The 24,246-nt window shown below is 42.1% G+C and overlaps 1 protein-coding gene across 1 annotated transcript in view; it reads right to left on the reverse strand.

Moving 5' to 3' along the window:
* MORN1 (MORN repeat containing 1) overlaps positions 1-24,246 on the reverse strand; it is a 499,511-nt gene that overhangs the window by 155,812 nt on the left and 319,453 nt on the right. Inside the window, exon 3 of the mRNA XM_086919389.1 lies at positions 7,355-7,428. Coding sequence (XP_086775515.1) covers positions 7,355-7,428 — 74 coding nt within the window. The remainder of the gene's footprint in view (positions 1-7,354; positions 7,429-24,246) is intronic.

Here is a 24,246-nt window from a genome sequence, read left to right on the forward strand (position 1 = left end):
GTTCAATAGTCAATAATAAGGGGCAGCCTTTGCAAAGATTATGGGACATATTAGCAAGAACCTAGTTAAAATTATCGCCGTTTTAGCGGCAGGAAATTGCTGCTAAAACGGCGTAATGGGCTTGCTAATTTGCGTTAGAGAATTCCAATAGAAGCCCAGGTTAGATGTCCTGCACATCTAACCTGGGCTTCTATTGGAATTCTATAACGCATATTAGCAAGCCCATTATCGCCGTTTTAGCGGCAAGAAACAGCGATAATTTAACGAGGTTCTTGCTGATATATCTTTATTGACATATCTGCCTTCAGGGACTGATGTGATGCGTGTTTATACATCTAGATGTAAAGGGCAGAGGGGACACCAGGGCTATTTTTCCTAATTTCGCTGCCAGCGACGTTTTTACTAACTACACTTAATCTACAGTTCACATCATAAGTACGCCCTCTCTAACACTGCAAACATGCCAGGCTGAAGCACAAAGCACAGTTCATTGGCTGATGCTGGGGTGTCCTTCATTTCAGCTCTGTCTGCGGCATCCTTCTGAACCATGAGATAAGAAACCAGTCTCGTGCCACCCATGCGTCCTCTGGCGCGCGAGAACCCGTCTGAAATGATGCAGGTATCTGACGAGCAAAGAGACTTCTGGGAAAACTGCAGCTGCGCGCGCCCCTGCGGGGAGCCAGAGCCCGCCGCTAATCGTGTCTTTTTTGTGTGCATGTGAATAGGGAGGTAATTATAATTCTGGAAGGAGATATTTAAAGAAAAAAACTTGACATAACAAGAAATCGCACTCTGATGGCGACAACGTAAGCGCCAGCACAGTGTGGGGAAATAATTTCTGCCTTCTTCCTCTCCCAGCTGGGCGTTTTGAAGTGTCTCGAGACCAACAGGGAGGGCAGGGAGCATTTCCTCTGAAAAGACGCCAGAGCTGCTTTTGTGTTTGAGATCACGCCGCCTCCACTGCAGGAGGATCCGGTGAAATAGTGCATACGTACAGAATATATCTCATTTTGTATACCAAAATCCTTGATAAAAAATGTTCTTCTCTGCCTTCACTCACTCACCACTATTATCTGAGTCTCTCCGATTGGGTGTAATTTATTTCTGGCAGATACACTTACTTTGAGAAGCCAGTGGAGGACCAAAGGTGCCATGGGCCCAATGCAAGCAAGGAAAATGTCTCCCAGCCCTCCAATTGAGTAGCACAAGACAGTCAACATTGGTATGCAAATTGCCCCCACCACATGGCCTCTGTAATGTTAAATCTGCTGCACTAATAATCGGTAGTGTAGACTGTCAGAAGCTTTTGTACAGGGCCAGGGTTACGATAATCAAGTGGGGTCCTCCTACGGTGCATGAGCACTTTTCACTTAAAAAGTATCCTATACACTATCAAAACCAAAAATACTTAGGAAGCGGAAAAATTGACAGTATATGGTAGACATATTTGCTTTTTTGTTTGTTCCTTACCTACTCTATTAGTGGCATGCTTCATCATCCTGCTCTCTAAAAAGCAGGATGGGCTCTGCTATATTCCAGGGAGCCACGGCCGGACTGGGAACTAAAACCGGCCCTGGCAAACTGCTCGGCTGGCCCCCGGGTGGCTGCCGAACTGTTTGCCAAGGCCGGTTTTAGCCAATTTTGTTGCAGGGGCGGTAACAAAAACGTCCCCAGGGGCAGAAAACCAGCCCCCACCCTGGCGTCCTACTAGGGAAATGCCCGGTGCCCGCTATGTCCAGTCCGGAGCACTTTGTATCATCTTCTACCAGGATCTATAGATAAAAATACCTCAAAACACCTAGGTATCACATTGTTGGTGATGTTCCTGGTATGAATAAAAAAAATATTAATGGGTGTTTGTTGGGATTAATGGCCGCACACCCTGTATGGAGTTCACATGGTTCAGCCCTACACTAGGTAGCCCATGGACTCCCATGGTTTCATCAGGACTAATCCAATATAATGCACCTGAATCAATGTCAATGTCTTGGGTCCTGTATAGAAACTGTAATGAAAAACACTGGTGACAGGCAATTTGGGCACCTCTGAAGTGCTCTCTTGCAGTCATCCCATTCCATGATCACACAGTATTCTAAAAGATCGTGCTTGCTACTACTGAGTAAACATGTACAAAAATAAACATGAAACAAACCATGTGGGTTGGAGTATATCTGTGATCATTAGCCTGTAATACTGCAAATTGTGAGATAACAGCACGTGTGATGTGTAGTAATCTCAAAATATTTACCCTGAATTTTAGGAACATTTATGTCACACAGCAGGAGAGGGGGACATGCCCCTGTAGTCATACACAGAGGTATCATCATGTAGAAAGTTATATCATATCTGAAATGGTCCGGAGAAGACCTATCGTTGTACATCATGGAAAAGAAAGGGCAAGAAAATCAGCCAAAAGTAAACGTACAGGTAATAGCGCATTACACTGACATCTATACACGGCACCTTCTATGTTTTAGAGAGCCGGTAATCTGAACAGGACTATCCACAATAACCAGGTCGCTGACTTACCACCCTAGAATATATAGGTAAGAGAGAGTAAAGTAACGCTTTATTAATCCGCAAGGATATATAACCACGCCCTTTAACTCCAGCCTTGTCTAATTTCAGATAGCTATCTATTGAAGCTTCAATCGGTTAAGAAATCGCATGGTCCCATATAGAAAACCTATAAGAAACATATACTAAGCAACTGTCAAAACCTTTAGATACAGGTGAGAGTATAAAGATAATATCGCCATCACTAAGGAGGTCAATCTGTTTCAAAAAATATATATTGCAATAGAGCTTATGTTCCATTTCTACTCTATCAATCTATAGACAATCGCTATTCAGAGACGTAACAAGCCACCGCAGTGTTATATCACCAGTCTCTACATCATAAATGCAGGTATTGTAAAGAAAACATTAGCGTAAAGATATATTATGTCCGTACTTTGTTGTATAAATAGGCCTCTATTTCCCTTTTAATTTTCGACCAATGTAGATCAAAATGAGTAAACAAACGCCCCCCAACCCCACACCGATCCCTCCCTTCTTCCTTTCTATCTTTCTATCTTGCTGATTATTACCTAAAGGACACAGTTATTATTTCACGTTATGTACTCATGCTCTGAATTTGGACTAATTTACATGAAATGTCATTTGTCTTTGCATTAATGGAAATGTAAACAAATGTAAGCATGTGCGTTTCAGTTGTGGAAAATATGGGCTGAAATTTCAACTGTTCTGTTTTCTCTCCTCTTTTTAATAAATACAAGTGTAAACATGTCTCTATGATATCCATTGGTAAGCTGAACCAAATGTTAGGCGGTACATCATGTATTTAGAATAACTTACTGGCCTCAAGAATCTGGCAAACTATACTTAACATTATCAACTGTTTAGCATAAAAGACATAATTTAAAACATTGTTTATTTATTTACAGCATCATGATGGTACAGTCCTGAGGAAGACACCTTCAACGTGGCGAAACGCGTAGACAGGAAACCATCCCTTACCTATATCACTATTTTCACAAAATCAATGCATATGTGATATTGTAACAATGTTTTATCAGATCTTATCAATAAGTCGATGATTTCACTCATGACATTTTATGTATGAAATTTGTTAAAATGTACTTTATATGCTAACTCAGTTGTATATCATTAATTTTGGTTTGTTTGCCATTTAACTTGTGCCAGTAGTCACATTGTTTGCCTGGGTGCGTTACTTTACACACATTGTGTACGCCCTTTTAGGATTATACATTCCAAAAGGCCTTTTCCCATTAGCAAATGGGCCGATTCTGAGAATCGGCCCGATTCGAACGGGAAAAGGGCTTGATACATATACCCCTAGGGGGCATATGTATCAAATACTGTTATTGCGATTCTCAAATAGCGATTTTTAGAGAATCGCTATTTAAGAATCGCAAAACAGGATCTAATATAACATTCGCAAATATTTTGCGACTCCTTGCAATTCCTTAATTACGATTTGCAAATTGCGAATCGCAATTAAGGACTACCTTCCCATTAATTCCTAAGGTCTAGGAGGCCCATAGGAATGAATGGGAAGACATTCTCAATTTGCGATTCGCAATTAAAGAATCGCAAATTGAGAATGAAATTTCAAGGGTGCCAGGGTGTCAAAAGGCACCCTGTTGCACCCCTGACATATGTATGTGTGCACATGTGGCGCACATACATGCCCTTGCAAAAAAGTGAAATTTTCAAAGAAATCACAAATTACCACCAACTTAAAGTTGGTGGTAATTTGTGATTCCTTAAGGCCAAATCGCAATTTTTCTGTGCTTCATACATTGCATTTAAGGAATCTCAATTTGCGATTCCTTAAATGCAATCGCAAAATAGAGAATCTCAAAAATTGCGATTGTCTGATTTGCAATGCCCTTTTGGGATGATACATTCCAAAAGGCCTTTTCCCGTTCGCAAACGGGCCGATTCTCAGAATCGGCCAGTTTGCGAACAGGAAAAGGGTTTGATACATTTGCCCATAGTTCCTAATCTGGATGTCATTCTACAAGAATCTACACAATTGTATACGTTTTCTCAATGGCCTCCTGGGCATTATGCCGTGCAACAAAGGGGACTATTTCCTCGAAATGAGAGGGGAAAGAAATTGTAAAAAAAACAAATAACTTTTTTTGTTATACACTTGAATATTTAATACTAATTTTGCACATTATTCACATTCAAAGAAGATACCATATTGTCATGGCTTGTCAAGGCTTGGCTGGAGTACATTTACCAATGTTTTGTAGCCTTTTGGGCTATAATAATTTTAAAAGTGTTGTTTTTGACTTGCAATGGGCTTACTCTTTTAGTTTGTATTAGCAAGTCCTTCCATAAACACCTCCTTAAACCCCTATTTACTCCTCCCTAAACTCCTCCCAATTTGTTATAAATATCACCCATTTTCCCACAACTTTAATGGAACCTCACATATTTACTACTAAGTAGTAAACTTATATGTGTGGACAATTCCACATAGAAAAGATAGGAGAGGTGGAAGTAGGGATTTACATCCAATATGTTTATGAACTGCATAGAGTACCAAGAAAGTATTACTACTGCAGTACTACATTACATACCTAACAATGTCCCCTCCAGGTCAGGAGTAACACCACTCAATGCCCTGTACAGCAGGGTCTAGTTGAATGCTATCCTGAACAGTTCAATTTGCAGGAAATTCCTGAATCTATAAACCCTTTTGGCCTAATACAAAGAGCCTGAAACCCTTGGGAGGAGGCATCAACTCTAATGTGTAGCCTGTTTTGGTCAAGGGCCATTGCCTGCATGATCAGACTAAAGGCCTGGCATCAATATTCAAAGGTATTTAGCTGGTATCTCCTCTTCACTCACACAGGGGTATAATATACAAAGCAATCTTTGCAAGTGTACATTGTACTGTAATTTTGAAGCACAATCTTCATCGGGCATGGATCATAATTCTGAAAAGTAATTCTTCTGACATGAGGCGGATGCATACCTTTGATGGTATTCTTCTGTGGAAGCCAAAGGGGCAGACTTTGAAAACAATAAAATCCACCACAGGTGCATTATTTTGAAAGGCAATCTTCTCCAGTATCCACAGAAACACACCTTTGAAAAATAAGATTCTCGGGCCATGAGAGCACACAGGGTAACAGGTGACCTTCCCCATAAGCTACAATCATGGGAAGCTAGAATACAATTGGGTCATAAGAGGCACCATTTTGAAGTCTAATCTTTCCCATTGGCTATGCAGGTGATTTGCTTCACGGTATATTCCTTATTCCAAGAAAAGAGAGGTCAGATCAGGCTATTGATCAATCTAAACGCAAACTTTACAGACCACAGTTCATGGAGTTAACACAAGATTCGACTACCACAACCGATTTGGGTGATAAAGAAAGCCCTCACACACTGACCTAGTCAGTGTCATGCTTCATCATCGGGCCCCACCGACAGAGGCCGAATGCCTCTGTGGTGTGCTACGACGCCAGAAAGACTGCGGAGCAGGTTTTGTGTTTGGAGGGCGTGCTCTTGTTTACAGTGAAAGGTTTAAAAGTGCCTGAAAAAGGGTATCGAAAAAAATATATTTAATAAATGATCCCTGAGGCACAAAGTAAGGAGTATTATGTGTCTGTATTTACATGCCAAGGTTTAAGGTTGGTAAAATACAGAATATACTCAATTTTTTAGTCAACATGTTTCAGCCATAAGGGTGGTATATTACCGTGGCATTCTTCAGGACTACACCCCGGCGGTATGGGCTCTCTAATAACCCACCCTAACCTGGGGACGTGAAAGTGAAAAACAAGAAGTGAAAAAAGTGCATAAAAATAATGGAAGAGTGAATTACTCAATTCCAAAAAATACTCCGTAAATTTGGAGTGTCACTGCACTTTCAAAAGGGGCGCTACTAGCACCATGGGTCTCGGGAGGGGATCGGAGCGACCTGGCACATCGCCCTCAGCGCTCTCGACCCACTGTAAAACCCGAGGGTCCGGATTTGAGGCCACAAACAGGTTTTACAGTGGGTCGAGAGCGCTGAGGGCGATGTGCCAGGTCGCTCCGATCCCCTCCCGAGACCCATGGTGCTAGTAGCGCCCCTTTTGAAAGTGCAGTGACACTCCAAATTTACGGAGTATTTTTTGGAATTGAGTAATTCACTCTTCCATTATTTTTATGCACTTTTTTCACTTCTTGTTTTTCACTTTCACGTCCCCAGGTTAGGGTGGGTTATTAGAGAGCCCATACCGCCGGGGTGTAGTCCTGAAGAATGCCACGGTAATATACCACCCTTATGGCTGAAACATGTTGACTAAAAAATTGAGTATATTCTGTATTTTACCAACCTTAAACCTTGGCATGTAAATACAGACACATAATACTCCTTACTTTGTGCCTCAGGGATCATTTATTAAATATATTTTTTTCGATACCCTTTTTCAGGCACTTTTAAACCTTTCACTGTAAACAAGAGCACGCCCTCCAAACACAAAACCTGCTCCGCAGTCTTTCTGGCGTCGTAGCACACCACAGAGGCATTCGGCCTCTGTCGGTGGGGCCCGATGATGAAGCATGACACTGACTAGGTCAGTGTGTGAGGGCTTTCTTTATCACCCAAATCGGTTGTGGTAGTCGAATCTTGTGTTAACTCCATGAACTGTGGTCTGTAAAGTTTGCGTTTAGATTGATCAATAGCCTGATCTGACCTCTCTTTTCTTGTTTTTGCATAATTAACCGGGGACTAAGAGAGTGTCCTCATTCTCCCTACCTCTCCTTTTGTTGTTGAATATTCCTTATTCCAGCCAGGTGACACCAGAAGGAAAAGGAGACTTACCTGGCCTTACAACACTGTCATCCGGCACTACATGCTCCTTCTTTGATTTGCTTCCTTTGACTGTCAGCTCAGATCTACAAAAGGGAAAAACATGTGTTCATATGACAAACACTTGGACAGTGATGCAAACAGATTTATGCATTATGAGTTTCTGCACAGCTCCTATCCAGGGCCAGACTGGGAACAACAACCAGTGAGGGTTGGGGGTGCTAGCAAAATGCATCGTTCCCGCTTTTGTTACAGGGGGCCGATATTGCAACACTGCTGCAAAACCGGCCCCCACGGTCACAAACCCGGCCACCACTCCTCCGGCTCACCGGGGAAATGCCTGGTGCCTGCAACGGCCAGTCCAGGTCTGCTTCTATCTTTCTTCACCATCATCACACACTAGAGGAAGTCATCGCTCTGTGCAGATTAGGCTTTTGAAACTGTGTTTACCAGCCCCCGCCTACAAACACATTATAAAGGTATAATATTTTCAGAATGTGATTAAAGGCCTGATTTAGAGTTTATTGGATGGGATACTCTGTATATATAATCACAAATATCATTAGAAATCCCTTCTGCCGCATTAAAAGTGCCATAAGAATTAATGCACTTGTAACACATCAGGCAAGATATCTGTCACAATTGTGTTGCATCAGCAAAACGCTAAACAAATTAGGCCCTAATCTCAATTCGGCTTATCCCACCTATAATCACTATCACTGAGGATTAGAACAGCGCTTAGGTTTTATGGCTAAATTAAATTACCTACTGTGTTTGTGGTCCTCGATATATGAGAGACAAAGTGCTCGGCTATGCACTCAAAATTACTTGATTCCATTAACAACAAAAATAAACTTTCGTGGTAACAGCTTGCTTTCCAAAACAGAATACAGCGAAGCACCCCTGCCAACTCAGGGCCCCAGCTCCTAAAATAAGATAGCGCCTTCACTAAGGGTAATTGAAACGTATCTGCATGCTTAAGGGGGGGGGGGGGGGGGGTGAGGACCTACCTTGTCACAATGACCTTGTCTTGGACTGTCTCAATTTTATTCTGAGCATATTCTTGTTGCTTTCTCCTGTCTTTTTCCTGTTTATATCAACTTTATTGTCTCAAAAACAAGTGACTTAAACGTAATAATAAACTACAAAGAAACAGATTTATGGAACATTGAGAGTAGGATTGACAACTAGTTGATGAAGAATTGACAGATTTTCATCTCACTAATTTCCTTTGTACTGTATAAATCAGAGGAACACAATAAAATCCCTAACTAACTAGACCATATACAACAGGGTTTGAGAGCCCACTGTCTCTGTTTGGAATGATCAAAATTGGAAACCAGTCTTGTGGGATCAATATAAAGCATCTCTGCCATTTCATGGTCTTCAAGTGTAAGACTTGCTCCACCCAACTACTGTAGAAAGCAAAAACCTGAGGAACATTTTTAATTGAACCGTCTCATTCACCCTGTAAATTAAATAACAGTGGGTCAAATCTAACTATCCTTCTTTTGAAAAATATTCCCTCTCCTGCAAACCTCACACCGAATTAAAATTACAAGATACCTTGTGTTGGGACGGTTAATTGACTAAAAAACATGACTGAAAGACAACAGAGAATACAAAATCAATCCATCAAGGTACGCCTGACCTTACTTAAATTTGGCAAAGACAATCCATCTCTAAAAAGACTCCAGTGGCTCCCAGTCGGAGAAATAATTAAAATTAGCACACTGTGCATGATCCACAAGGGTTTATGAAATCAAGGTTCATAATATTTTCAAAAGCTGACACCACACTACATATCCACAAGAAACATTTGTTCAGCATTTCCACGTCTGATCCCACTTTGCCACTTCAGCAATCTAAAATGGGGAAGATGATCCCTGGGAGTGCTGGGTCCAACACTATGGAAAATGCTTTTCAACCTATGTCAAAAATACCAAACTAACTCCAATGACGAGAAAAGCTAAAATAAACTTTTGACGCCATCTTTTGCCTAAGACTGTTCCAATGGGCCACAATTAGGAATATCAGAAGTTAAAAACCCTCCCCACAGCTAGACTCCAATAACATAGACTTTTACTCTATATATGTTTTGCTGCCATTTCTCTGTTGCTATAGTTTGTGCAAAACCAGAAACATCCCGATACTCAAACTTGGCGATTCCTCGTCCTGATGATGACCCTATAGACTACATATGGATCGAAATGCTGTTGACATATATGGGCACAAACACAGTTTGGAATGCATTCTATGCTGATTGCGGACTATAAAGCACTTCAATGCTCTACAATTATTTTGTCACCGTCCTTCTTGTTTGATCACCAGCCTCATGTATTCACCTTTCACACTGAGCACATATATGTTCAATTGATAACTATTTGATATTTGTCTATGTCTTTTCAAGCAAAAATGTAATTGACTGTAAATGACTCTTTCTTGTCCACATGCTCATTTTAAATAATTCTGTGTTTATGAAGTATCAATTATATAATTTAAAATACTAAATATTCTGAAAAATAAACCTCAATGGACATTTATTATATATACTTTCTGTATTGCTAGGACCTCAGATTTATTGCAAGATGTAAATTTAGCATTTTATAAGCCACATGAATAATAATAATAGTAATGATAATAATAATACTAACAATAATACATTTCAAATATAGGATGTAGAGGAAACCTAGTTATGAGAGAAGGGCAGTTAAATCGGCCCAAGGGCGGATTATGACTGGAAATTAGAAATTGACTCAAATTAAACATCCTGTAAAATCAATGTCATCAGTTTGGTATTATTTGTGTTATTCAAGATTGATACATAATGCCTACATTCTCAATTTGTATTTGATACTTTTATTTATTTTAAAACAAGCCTGTTGCTACATGTTCTCCCACTCTGGTAATGGGATATTTTCAGGGTGTAACTGTGCCCAGTACAGTCAGATATACTCTGGGTTTGGGAGGGAAGTTCTTAGTCTAGGAGGCTGACAAGCAAAAGAGGTAAATGTGATACAATGTATAAATCACCACCAAAGAATTTGACTTCAAACTGCCTTGATAGGTCAATGCGTTTCAACCCATGGCGTCCACACAAAATTAAACGTAAACAAATATCTCAGTGCATCTGCTTGCGTATGAAAGTTGCTAGGAATCGGACTGCAGCCTCGTCTCTGTAAAAGTGTGCGTAGAGGTCTGTAACTGGAAGTCTGGATGTAAGCAGAGACCTTGCCAGAGTCTGATGTGATGCTCAGATCCTGTGGAAGCTGAGGTCCCTCAATACAGGGAACGGGCAACAAAATCTTCGTGTTTTTTGGTGAAGTGATTGGGCAATGAAAACTACCATAAGATTTTCTGTAACCTCGATGATTTGTGCGGTTGCTCTAGTCCAGCGGTATCCAACGAGTAGCTCAGGAGCCACTGTTACCTCACCAGATGCCTTGAAGTAACTCTTAGGTGTGAAATAGTGCCCATTACTTCATTTAGAGGGTCTGCACATACTAAAGAAGGCAGCACTGCTCACCTCAAGACCCTTAGAGTAGCAGGCTTCCAAACGAAGGACAGGGCCTCATAATAAGACTTAAACAAATATTGTGTCAGCCTATGAGGTCTGCCTCATGGCTGTCTCCACTCGTAGTTACAAAACACAATTTAAGTTGATAACTGAATGAGAGACTTATTTCTGTGTTCCTTTCTGCTAGAGGACACCTGGTGCTTTGGCTGCTATTTCAATAGTCTGGTGGAGGCATTTGATAATGAGGTGCTTTTTTCCTGGTATTTCTGCTGGTAGCGTCACCTGAAATGCTTGCGTGATCCCTACGGATAATCCTGCTTAGGGTGTCCATAGTATAATGTTAACCTGTGTGATAACTATTTTACAGTGATAATATTTTCTAGTAGCTCGAGAGGACTTTCTTTCGGCAAAAGTAGCTCTTACTACAGAAAAGTTTGGAGACCCCTGCTCTATTCTAAATGTTTTTACAGTTTTCCGTTTTCATTCTGCCTTACAAGGCAAGTAAACAGTAGCAGCGTAACACCATGAAAGCGGTAACATGAGAGGATTCTTCCAGGATTATTGGAACCCTAAAGGGACTTCCATATTGCCTTCTGCTGGAGAACTCTTTCAGATAAGTAAAGAAAAATAAGGGGGCTCCATGCAGAATATGACAAAGGGACCCCAGAATCTCCCTTAACTCATAGCTATTCATTTGCCTTGGGCTGAATGGTGCCCCCATCAAAGGTTAAGGGGCCACTAAAGGGTGAGGGCCTCCTAGCATCGCAGGGGGTATGTTACACTCCTGCACTCTTCGGCTTCATCCAAAACTTTATCATTGGAATTTTCTGGTTCAGAAAAGAAAAGGAAAATATAACTTTCTGCATCCAAACCATAACCAACTAAACGTTCAAATTAAAATACAAAAGCAAGAATCTCTGAAAGAAATGCAGACCCTTCAGGAGGTAGATATTGTGCCAAAGAGGCGGCAGACCCAAGTCGTGTTGAAAATGTCAACAATGACACACATCTTTGATTGCTCCCAGACACAATTTCAGTTGTTCCTCTACACACGTTTGATTGTCCGCACCCCACCACGTTATCTCCTGTAGGGACCTCCTTTAGGGTCTTACCACACTATTCCTGTCTTTCGCCCTGTTAGTCCTTGTAAACCCTTCCTTAAAAACTCCTTTTTAACTCCTATTACCATTCTATTTGATGACCAATGTGTTTATTTATTGTAACCCTTCCTCGTACATCACTTTGCCCATAAAGAGAAGGAACAACAGTCTTTTTTAGGTTTCACACATAATGACGAATGCGCCATTAATGGCAAACATAATATATTCTGTACATAACCTAAGGGGATTTGGTTGACCCTCCTTCAGCCCTTGGGTTGAGACATTGGCAACCTTATTGTGGATCAAACCACAGGAGTATTTTAGTTTCATCTTCTTTTTATTGACTGTTTGGTGCATTATTGGAATGCATGAGGGATGACTGTACATCTGAAAAGTGCACTCTGTTTTCACATATTTAAACTTTTTGGAAACACCACCCAATTTTTATAACAACAAACCTTTACGACCCACCTACCTTTAATGGCCATGAGGTTGGGTAATTTTTTAATGTAACTAAAGCCTCGTGTGGTAGTGCAGTGCAATTTACAGACAGCACATTTTCTATTGAAAAGGCTATGAAATGTGTGTAGACATACAGTTTTATTGATGGAACTATATAGCACACAAATGATAATGTGTGGAAATTGGGTTTCTTTGAATATTTATTATATGTTCATCACCAAGTAAAGTGTCTTGATTTGTTTGGATCCAGTTAAACTCTATTTCCAGCAAACTTCAGATTTTTAAAAAAAAGTCCTTCATTTTTGCTTTCCCAACTGTGGAATGCATACAGTTCAGTTACAAGTATTCATATTTTATTGTGTGATGGAAAAAGAAATGACTTCCTACAGCCTTTCCTCTCACACTCACTATACTTTAGCAAGATTGTCACATAGTTCACTTTTAAAACTCCTCTACCTTTGTAGTCAGTGAAAGAAAAATAAACACCAATCTCCATGTTTAAAGAATAAGCATCAATTTGTCAGAAGATGTAGCCGACATTTTACTCCTCTCTTGGAAGCACCAGCAAAGGTGACAAGATAGGCACAACATTTAAGGCATCTTTTTGCATTGCTTTTTTGGGAAACACTGCTTTATCTCATTCATGCATTGTATATGCTAAGCACTGCAGCAAGCATTTGTATTACTTATGGCAAAGTTTGAATGGGAGTGTCAAATTCACTGGCTTTGTTAATGGTCTGTTTTTTATATTTACTGATGCACTAGAGTGTTAATACATTTGACCTTGAATCACAGTTTAAGAACCGACAGAGTTGGAATGTAGCTATGCAAGGGTTCTGAATTAAGGTGGGAACAAGATGCCTCAAGAATGCTGTTGGTTGTGGATGCTAAGGAAGCATGCCGCAGTTAGCCATTTGGTTGTTAGAAAGGGTCATGTTATGATTCTTGCATTTGTTGTACATCTTTGAAAAATCAGAACCACGTTGGAGGAAAGTAATGATGTGGGTTCTTATGTGGGCAACGTTTGTGTTACTATGAAACCTTTGTATGATCTTGGAATACGTTTCATATATGATCATTTTTTGCTCTAAAATTAATAAAGATCTATTTAAATGGGATAGACAGGGTTGCTAAAGTTGGATCAAAAGAAATGCATGTAGAACCAACTAAAGGTTGACAGTGGTGCCATTTTAACGTGTGCACGAACTCGAAGAGTTCAACTTAATCGAGGCCTCCAAGTACTGGTGGTCATAGGGAAGTCATTGAGAACAGCTGAGCGTCAGTAACCACTTTCAAAACTGGTAGTGGCCTAACTTCAGGAACTTCATGAACAGTTAATAGAGGTTTTTCCAGGGATCCGTTCTTACTGACCTGGGGAACAACCTGCACCAAGCCAGTGCAAGAGCCCAATGGAGGGACTACACCAGTGATACAGCCTTACTTTGGACCTTTGTCACCTGCTGTTTTAAAATAAAAATTATTAATATATTGCAGCTTCAAGTTGTAACTTATTCAGTTGCTGCTTTTTGCCTTGCCACCACCTAACAGCGTGTATGTATATAGCATGCATTTATAACGTGTATAGTGTATTTAGGGGACCTTCAAAGTGCATTAAAGGCAAGGGTAATGACAGAAGACCTGCAAAAGAGGACCATGCCGACTCTACGCAATTTGCTGTGCTAGCTTTTCTATGTACTCACGTATCCGCTGTAGTCATATTTGTTCCTGCTAATTCTCAAAAATAGGTTTGTGTCCTCTGTTCAGCTTTTGGGAGTGTGCAATACCTTTATACTGTGTTTCTGTCTGACGCCACCCATCTGGATGACAATTACCTTCATGGCAAAATCTGAAAATTGATTTGCTTTTGCTGGGATGGTTAAGCCTGTTTTCTGTAATATTTTCTTCGGGGAAGAATTCATAATACTGCATATAGAAAAAGTTGGGCAACATGGGAGTCAAGTGCAACTGTGATTATTTTGTGGGGAAAAAATCTGAAAGATGTTTTACAAAAAGATTACAGTAAACATTACCAGAAAACTCACATTTCAATAAACCATATTGAAAATGTGTTTTCATGTGTAATTGTAGTTATGCTTTACCCTCTGATCCTGCTGGGCACTGGGCATCTGCCGCTACATGGCACAGAATTCTTAGGTCCCTCTTGAAAGGGCGGTGCTTTTGCGCACTGCCTATCTTTTCAACTCCCTGCTGCAAAGTCACAATAATAAGGCATGCGTGCTGAGCGAGAGAGATGATGCAATGGGTTAACAGAACCTATCATCTTTAATGCATTCTGCTGAGAGATGGAACTGCGCCTCGCCTTCCTGCTCTGACTTTACCACTTTCTTTAAGAGCAAATCCATTTATGCAGTGGTCTGTAAATAATGGCACAGACCTTGAGAATACATTGATTTGATTTTTTTTTTTGTGCGCCAAAAGGCAGGCGAGCTTCATAGAGCTGGATTCAAAAAGAGCAGTGACATTATTTTGGAGGCCGGCGTGAACAATACCTAACGGAGATTTTCTTCTTGGCAAGAAGAAAAAACACAGAGTGAAAGAAGCCATCAAGAAAGAAGATGGGCGCACAGGCATGATAAGGGCTGCCGCTTGGCTCTCTGTCCCTTTGAGGTGTACTGAACTGTGCTTATTTTTAGAATTCTGACAAACATCTGCTAAGACAGGGGTTTGCTGGAGCAGGCTCGACTGCTGCAAAGTTATACCTGTTTTCTTATCTAGATCTTTATGAGTGGCTACTGATAGGAATGTTTGCTGGATGGCATTTTTACAGAGAGGCAGGCATACTTTGCTTGTCATATCTAATAGGGAAGAAGGTCAGATGGTCGGATATAGCGGCTCTGTAGTTATGGTAAGGTCAGAGTTCCCAGTGTTAATGCATTTTGGAGTGCCCTTGACAAATCTTCACAATCGTTATAAAAATGTTAATCCGATTTGGGTTTGTCATGCAAGTTTTGTGAGGATCTATTAAAGAGGAGAGCAAAAACGAGGTGTCAAAAAGTGACTTTTTTGTTTTCATTTTCATATAAATTTTTCTACAGAAAAAAAACTTAATGGAATTACATCAGGTTCGGCAATAGTGACTTGTTATTGTTAGATTAGAGTTCCTGTTGAAAAGCAGATTTTTATTTAGCTAGTAACTTTAGTACAGTTTGATACATTTTCACAAACCATCCCCCAAAAAATATTTCTGGTTTAGGGTTGGCATGTTAAATTTCATGCAGATCCAACAACGGGTGCTGTAAAAGTGAGGTGGTGGGGCTCACACCATGTGCTTGAAAGGGTTAAAAAATTAGAGCTAACTGGACAATTAGTCTGCGGAGGATTTTAAACCCAGATAGGTGGACTGTCTCTGGACTCAAATAAAAAAAATAAACTAATCTGATTGGATAAGGAAGTCTTTTCTCACATTGTCCGTTTTGGGTCCACAGATTAAAGTCGGGTTTAAGGGCCCGGTCGCTTTGATTGGTTTGCCACAAAAGCAAATTTCCTGTTTTGGCCACCATTACAGAATGGAGGGCTCAGTCTCCATGTCCTGAGAAAAATGAGACGGCGTAAGGGAACAAGGTGAATTCAAACTGACTCCAGGCACATGTGGGGCAACTAAATGGGCCTACTATGGGACCAGACGTGTAATTAATAGTAACTATATTACTCGAACCGCTGCCTCTTCTGGAAGGGGAATGTGCAGGACCCAGTAACAGGGCTGGAGAAGGCCAATAATGAGGTTAAGACATTGCAGCAAGCAAGGCCAGGTCTACGGCAGAACTCACGCCATGACAGTGATTACACAGATAGAAATACCGACCAATAAGTTGACTGAATACCCTTGAAGAAATCATGCAAAAAGGATTGCTCCCCTACATGTCTGGATATGCAGAATAGAGAAACCACAGCCCAGATTAAATCAGAGACAGTTCCCTTCGCTAAAGAGGGTCCAGAAATTAAAATGGTGATCAGGGAGTCTGACCTTCAGTGTATTCTTTAGGTCCTCCTGAGAGAACTGAAAGTGGACCTGGACAAGAAAATTGAACATAGCACTCAAGATCTGAAGTCCTCGCTCGGCACAAAGATAGGTGGTCTCAGCAGATATGAGGATGCCATTGGTCCAGAGTGTCAGAGGTGGAAAGCCGAGCAGAATCCCTAAAGGCCACTAGATCTTCTGCATCACAAAACATGAAGTGATGGAAGGACATCAGCAATTAGTCTTAATAAAGTGTGAAAACAGGAGGAGGAGGTAGGATATATTAGTCAAATGCCTCTAAGAAGCAGAAGGATTAGACTTGAACTCTTTTATGACACACTTGGTCATCTTGCTGTTAGATTTAGACCACCCAAAAGTAGATTTTGTTAGAGCACAATGTTTTGACCCAAATAGACTGCGCCAAAGTGCATAGATGTAGAGATGCAGTGGATAAATTCAACTACTAGAAAGAGGTGCAAGATGGCCACTCAGAAGTCGGAGGGAAGCATATCTGACAATATCCACTTGGACCACATCCAACATATCTAACCCATCTTAACCTATCATAACATTACAGCGCATATTGCACCTCAAATAGCGGAAAAGAAACACGTTACTCTACACACTACAGTTATGATGAAGATACTTTCATAAAATGTAAAGGGGCTGAACTCCACAGCAAAACAGGGAACTACATTAAAGAAAATTAAATTAATTCAACCATATATAATTTGTGTATATCCAAGAAATGCACGTCACCAAACAAAGATCAAAACAAAACGAAGCACAGATTACCCTAAGGCCTTGGCCTTCCATTCATCTACTACACACAAGAACAAAGGGGTCTCCATCGTCATTCACCGAGCTCTATCCTGGTGGTAAACACTGTCAAGATTGGAAGGGAAGGCATATATATCATACTTCAAACCTGTCTGCAAGGCACACACACACCTTAGCTTGAGTGTATGCTCCTCTTTATGCAAGAGCCTTTTTTTCTGAGGTTTTGCTGTTGACCCTGGTTGTGCTTGTAGTGGGAGCTATAATTCTAACTCATCATTTTAAATCAGTTCTGGATTCCGACAGGGGGGACAATGGGGTTCTACATTGAGGGAATTAGGATTAAGAGATATTTGGCGTGAACTACAGCCATTAGAAAAGGACTATACTTTCTTTTCTTACATTCATCGCATTCACAATATTATAAATATTTTGATTTGAAGGACAATGAAGACACTACTCCTTTAGAGGATTGGGATACACTTAAGATGATGGTGAGAGTGGCATAATTGCCTACATCCATAAATCCAAAGACAGAGACACAGACATTAGAAAGAGGACTTAAGGAAAAGGAGTATAAAGAAGCACCTTGCTTGGCAAATAAACAAAGATTCAAGGGCAACATAGCCATTCTAACTGGGCAGAACTCTAATTATTGTAAATGAAAAATCCACTTACATCGTGAAGAATAAAGTGGGGTCCTATTTGGCTCAGTAGAAAGGAGAAAAGGAATATATAAAAGAGATTAAATTAGCTGAGGGGTATTATCTTAATGGGGAGGAAAACATTTTGGCCTTCAGAGACTACTATATAAAGGTGTACACATGAAAGGAATACTCCATAAAAATTTAGAGACAATATTAACAGTGCTATCTCTTTCTTGCTTGCCAACTGAACAATGACAACCTCTAAAGCACGGGTACTCATAGTACGGCCCGCGGGCCGCCAGCGGCTCGGCAAGCCTTCCTTGACAGTCCGCGGACTATGCGGACATCATACCTGTGTTATTTTTTAAGAGCAGCAAGGAGTGAGAGCCGGGTGAGGTGACAGAGGGTTGCAGGGAGTGAGAGCCGGGTAAGGTGACAGAGGGTTTCAGAGGGCAGTAGGGAGTGAGAGACGAGTGAGGTGACACAGGGCAGCAGAGACTGAGAGCCGGGTGAGGTGTCAGAGAGCAGCAGGGAGTGAGAGCTGGGTGAGATCGCAGTGGGTGACAGAGGGCAGCAGGGAGTGAGAACCAGGTGAGGTGGCAGAGGGCAGCAGGGAGTCAGAGCAGGGTGAGGTGGCAAAGGGCAGCAGGGAGTGAGAGTGAGAGTGAGAGTTACAAACTTTAACTATCAGCGGTAAAATTGCTGATAGTTAAAGTTTGTAATAAACAGATATTTATTTGATTTGCTGTTAATAAAATGTTTTCTGTTATTTAGACTATTTTTTTTAGAAAACTCTACCCTGAAGAAGGTGAAAAATTACATCTCACCAAAACATTGCGTCAACGGTTCTGTCAGTTTTCTTGTTAAGTACACAAATATTTTTTTTTAATTCTTTTTATTGAAAACAGAACGAAAAAGAGACATCAGATGACAGCTTAAACATTAGCAAGTTTCATCGTTTCTTTCCATACATCACAAAAATTCAATACAGAATAATGAAAATGGATCAAAGGGACTCGTGCACCTCTACGTCATCTGGGCGTATCGGGGGCACACAAATATCCCCACGGTAATGATTCCAGGCCTCCCACACCTTCCCCCACTGTCCAGGACACGCCCTAGCCACATACACAGACCGCTCTCTAAACATGCACCAATCCAAATCTTCCACCCATTTCACTATCCGGGCGGTTGGCTAGCTCCCCACAACTGAGCAATATTACGCTTCACCATCATACATGCCAACGTCACCCTCTTATCGTGGATCTTCTTCCAGTACGTTTGCACCTCCGGACAGTGCCACAAAATATCTAGAAACGTTGCAAGTTCCCCGCATCCCCTCCTGCACTCCCCACCCTCCGAGCGACCCATCCGGTCAAGACCCGGCCCAGTGACATATGACCTGTGTAAAATCTTTAATTGCACCAACCTGAGCCGCATCTGTATCGCCACCACCCGTAAAGAGGAAACCGCCTCCCGCCAGTCCTCATCATCCAGCTCCAGCCCATCTCCATTCCAGTGTGATTTTATAAGTACCAACGGATCCTCCATATTATTTATGAGTTTCCTGTATATTAAGGAGATGGTCCTCTCAGGGAGATGACCATCTAACACCCGGTCTTCTAGGGGGGAAGCGTCAGGAAGCGACGTGTCCCTGGGAATATGTGCGAGCAATGCATGGCTAATCTGAAGGTAGCGGAAGTGTTCCCGGTCATGAAGGCGGTATTGTTGCTGAACAGAGGGAAATGCGTGGACCGTGCCCCCTCCCCAGACATCTTTAATCTGTGAGATCCCAATGAGGTCCCATTTGTCAAAATCTTTAGACTTCAATAGACTTCCCAACGACTCCGAACTCCACAATGGGGTGGCGAGTGTTAGCCTCCCCTCCCACTTAAGATACCTGTTAGCCGCATGCCACACATGAACGGCATGTGCCGTGGGACCCACTAGGTGGAATCGGCGAGGCCGAGCATAGAGCGCTCTAGTAAAATCGCCCCCTGGCTCCTGCCAGCAGACCATGGCGTATCCCGGGTCCCCGGGGGGACCATAAACTGCATGATTCACTGCAGCCAACTGCGAGGCCCAGTAATATTTAGGTAAATCAGGTAGCCCTTTCACCCCATCGTACCAGGACGGGAGTGAGCTTAGTGAACGCGATGCGTGGCTTACCGTCCCACAAAAGCTGCCTCTGTAGGGCCTCTATTTCCTTGAAATAGGAGACCGGAACCGGGTCCATCGCATTTTGAAGTGCGTATAAAAACAGGGGAAGGGCCATCATTTAAAAAAAGCACTGCTCTACCCAGAAGGGAGAGCGGGAGTGCCTTCCAACACGCCACATCACCCCTAAATCGAGTCATAGGGGGCCCAGGTTGTTAGAAAATCTTAATTTCGGATCAAGCGAGACGTAAATTCCAAGGTACTTAAACCCAACCGGTTCAATCCGTATTGGGCAAGTATACGGAATTATTGGCGGATCCCCTCTAAGAACGAAAAGAACCGACTTTGACCAGTTGATTGCAAAGCCCGAGTATCTCCCAAAAATAGCAAGCACATCTAAGAAATATATCAGGGATCCCCTCGGATTGGTAAAATAAAGCAAGATATCATCCGCATATAATAAGATTTTGTCCTCCAACTCCAGTGTCCAACGCACGCCACAAATTGACCGGTCCCAATGTACCCAAGCTGCAAGTGGCTCTAAGGCTATGGCAAAAAGGAGCGTGGACAGGGGACAACCCTGTCTCGTACCCCTGCCAAGGGGAAAGTCAGAGGACTTTCGATTGTTTACAACAACTCTGGCCAGAGGGGTCGCATATAGGAGACGCACCCAGGTAATAAACTCAGAACCAAAACCCATATTTCCACTCTCATTTCTCAAGCCAGGCAATCAGTTTCCCAGCCTTATCTCTGTGTTCATATACTCTGCTCTGTGTCTCCTCATTCTGCGCTTTGGCCTTTTCTCTAGCAAGGCCTCTATACTCGTCCTGCCACAGTTTTAGTCGGAAAAGTCCCTCCGGCGTGGCTGCCTGAGCTACCTCCCTCTCCAATCTCAACACCTCCCCTTCCGCCTTTTCCAACTCCGCCAGTAATTCCTACCTCCCCTTCCGCCTTTTCCAACTCCGCCAGTAATTCCTTCTTCTTCTTCTTCTTGGCGATCAGGGACAAGGCCTCTCCCTGACCACCCTTTTATATGCCTCCCACAGAGTCTGAGCCAAACCCACTGTTCCCTTGTTTTCCTGAAAGAACCTGTCCGTGATCTTTATCATTTCTTTCTTGGTGGCGGGGTCTTTCAGATGCCAAGCGCAAATGGGGGCAACCCTGCCTACATTAAAATAGTCAAACTCTAGCCGGAGCCAAACTGGTGAGTGGTCCGAGATGCCTCTCCCGAGATGCCGCACGTCCTGGAGAGTGCATGCCTGAGCCGCTGGCACCAACACGTAATCTATCCTAGACAGACGATGGTGTTCAGCAGAGACATGTGTAGTGTACCCCATTCGAATTGCTCATCCTCCAGCCATCCACTAGCCCCGTCATATCTAAAAAATCAGGGAACCACCGCTGTGCCGGTCGAGGCACCAGGGCGGGCCGTCGATCCACCTCACCATCCATCACTGCATTAAAATCACCACCCAGCACAAGTATGCCCAAGGGCAAAGTCAAAAAGATAGAGCCCAAATCACGGAATGTGTCAGATTGATGACCAGACGGGATATAAATGGAAACGAAGGTAACCGTCCTCCCCTCCCACTGTCCTGCTACTCCAATGTACCTACTGCGCTTGTCTAGCCAAGTAGCCTGAACAGTCAGGGGAAGGGAATTCACCAAAACACCGACCCCCCTCGACCCTGAAGTAAACCCAGCGTGTGCAACCAATTTATAGCCTCCCTTATGCAAGGCCATGCAACAATTTCCTATGAGGTGTGTCTCTTGTAGCAGCACAACATCAGGGGAGTGTCTCCGAACAAACTGACTCACCATTCCTCTCTTAATCTTGTCCCCCAAGCCATTCACATTCCAACTAAGCACACTTATCCCCGATCCCTGTCTAGCATTCTACATTGTGTTGGCCTGGAAACAATACACTCACATCCTTGTCACCTGACGTTAAAAAAAACTAACAGAACACAAACAATCCCTTGGTCATCTAATTCGCAAGGTTTCCCAGCCACCATCCCCCTCCCTGCACCTCTGCTCATGGTACCCGCCCAACCCCAACTGGCAGTGTGCCTGTCTCCCCATAAGCTAAACTACTCGCTAACTAAAGGAAGAAAAGAGGAGGAAGTCAGGATCCCGTCTCCCCGCCACCCTTTTGAAAAACAACCCCATTCTGTGTCCGTGCTCGCTCGTAGTCCCGGGACAAAACCCCAACAAAGTACACGTGGGTGAGACCTAATACCTGGCATTAATCAAAAGTCCCAGAAATCCTGCAGTCGCCGTCACTCCTGTTCCTGCGGACCGCCATCATGGTCCTGCCTCTGCGGTCCGCTCGGGGGATGGCTTTCCAACCAGTCGGATGCCACCTCGGGGTTCTCAAAACACCATACCCTCCCCCCAGCCTCCACTCTAAATCGGGCCGGGAACATCGTTGCGTATTTTAGTCCGACGTCTCAGAGCTTCTTCTTTAAAGTACATTAATATTATATTACTTTGAATATGAGATGTTTTTAAATTTATATGTGATTGTATTGCAATGTACACCAACATTTTTGTACTATTAATGCGAGATGTTTTTAAACTTATAAATAAGTGTTTTGTCTAAAGTGAATAGATTTGTCTAAATTGAACAAATATGTTTATAAATATATTAGCTTTACATGGTTCTCGTGTTTACTATTGGTTTGTGTGTCTAATTGACACTCACTGCGTTTTGTAGTCATTGCAACTGATTCTGCTTATTGTACTGCACAGCCGTTTGTCCAACACATGATCCACACTTTTATGTTTGATCTTTACTCAGGGACTTTTCATGTTCTTTGTTTCTCCTAAACACTTACAACAAATTATGCTTCACAATGCACACCAGTATATTGGGCAAGTTCTGTCTAAATGTACTATATGCTAATCAGTGTACATATAGCATCTAGACAGACTTGTGATGATTTTAGGCAGACATTTCACCTGGTTGAGAAGGCTCTATAAAAGAACACTCCAGCAATAATGGTGTCGCTTGGACTGAATGTTTATGTACCTGATCATGGAGAAAATGGAATTTGGCAAACGCTTTATAGCAATGGCAATGTCACCATACAACTACCCCACTTCTAGAATTGCAGTCCCTTTATGGACCATGCAATAGTTGGTATACTCCTGTGAGATCCGGTTTGACTTAAAAAACGAGACAGACCAACACAAATCTCTCAACCGAGCTGGGCACATCCCATAAAGTCTATGACGCTGTACACAAGAAACGTAATATCACCACTTTTCCCTCACCCTTATATGCACTCATTATACACTCACCAGTATACTCTTATCTATTATATATTAAAGTTTTCTCATTAGCCCCAAACCTACATAGACTGTGGAAGGAGCGAGGATGCCGGGTAATCTCTTACAAGGTACAAATGTTAAAATGTTCAACCAACGTAAAAAGAAATTTGAGCTGGGGGAAACACAGAGATTGCATTACATGCCGCTTACGCACTGCATCATGCGCACAGAGATGAAGTATGGAGCTGCAAGAGATAAAACACTCTTTGAAAAGTGGATAGGGAGAAAAACGGGGGTGAAAGGAATGATTTTGAAATAATATATGATATTAAAGGAGGCCTCCCTATCCAACGAAAGGCATATAAGATTAAATGAGATAAATATTTGAACACCCACATCACACACAAAGATTTGCTACTTTACGAATGGCTATACAAAAATGCAACAATACGGTAAGGAGGGTGTGTCAGGGGAATATTTAGTGACCTTGCATTGTTATAATCCCTACAGAATAATGAAAAAACCACAAATAACAATGGGTCAGAGAAAAGAAGAAGCTATCTAGAGAACTGTGTGCTATGGAAGGGATACAATCTATAAATCCACAGTGTTCATGGAGAAAAAATATATGTTCCCATCAGATACCCGTCCTGTACCACCCTACATCATTTGGGATCCTTCACCATATATACAAAAATGCTCCATAAGCATGAAGAATATAGCACATGTTTGATTGGCACCACACCCCGGTTAAAATCCACTAATGTTACTGAATGCCTCCCAGGACTGTTGGGGGGAGGTGGGTGGTGCAGGTGGTGGGGGACATTCTCCATATATGGTGAGGATGCCCCAAACATATCCCCTTCCAGAAAGAATGATTCGAAAATCTTGATTTTAGAGGTAAGATCAGATAACTGTGAGCATATGGTCGAGTCAGAATAGCATGTAGGACTACAATGTTTAGGGGTGGCTAAAAATGCCATAGGATTTTA

The sequence above is a fragment of the Lissotriton vulgaris genome, chromosome 5, assembly GCF_964263255.1.
Source record: "Lissotriton vulgaris chromosome 5, aLisVul1.2, whole genome shotgun sequence".
NCBI classification, from domain to species: Eukaryota; Metazoa; Chordata; class Amphibia; order Caudata; family Salamandridae; genus Lissotriton; species Lissotriton vulgaris.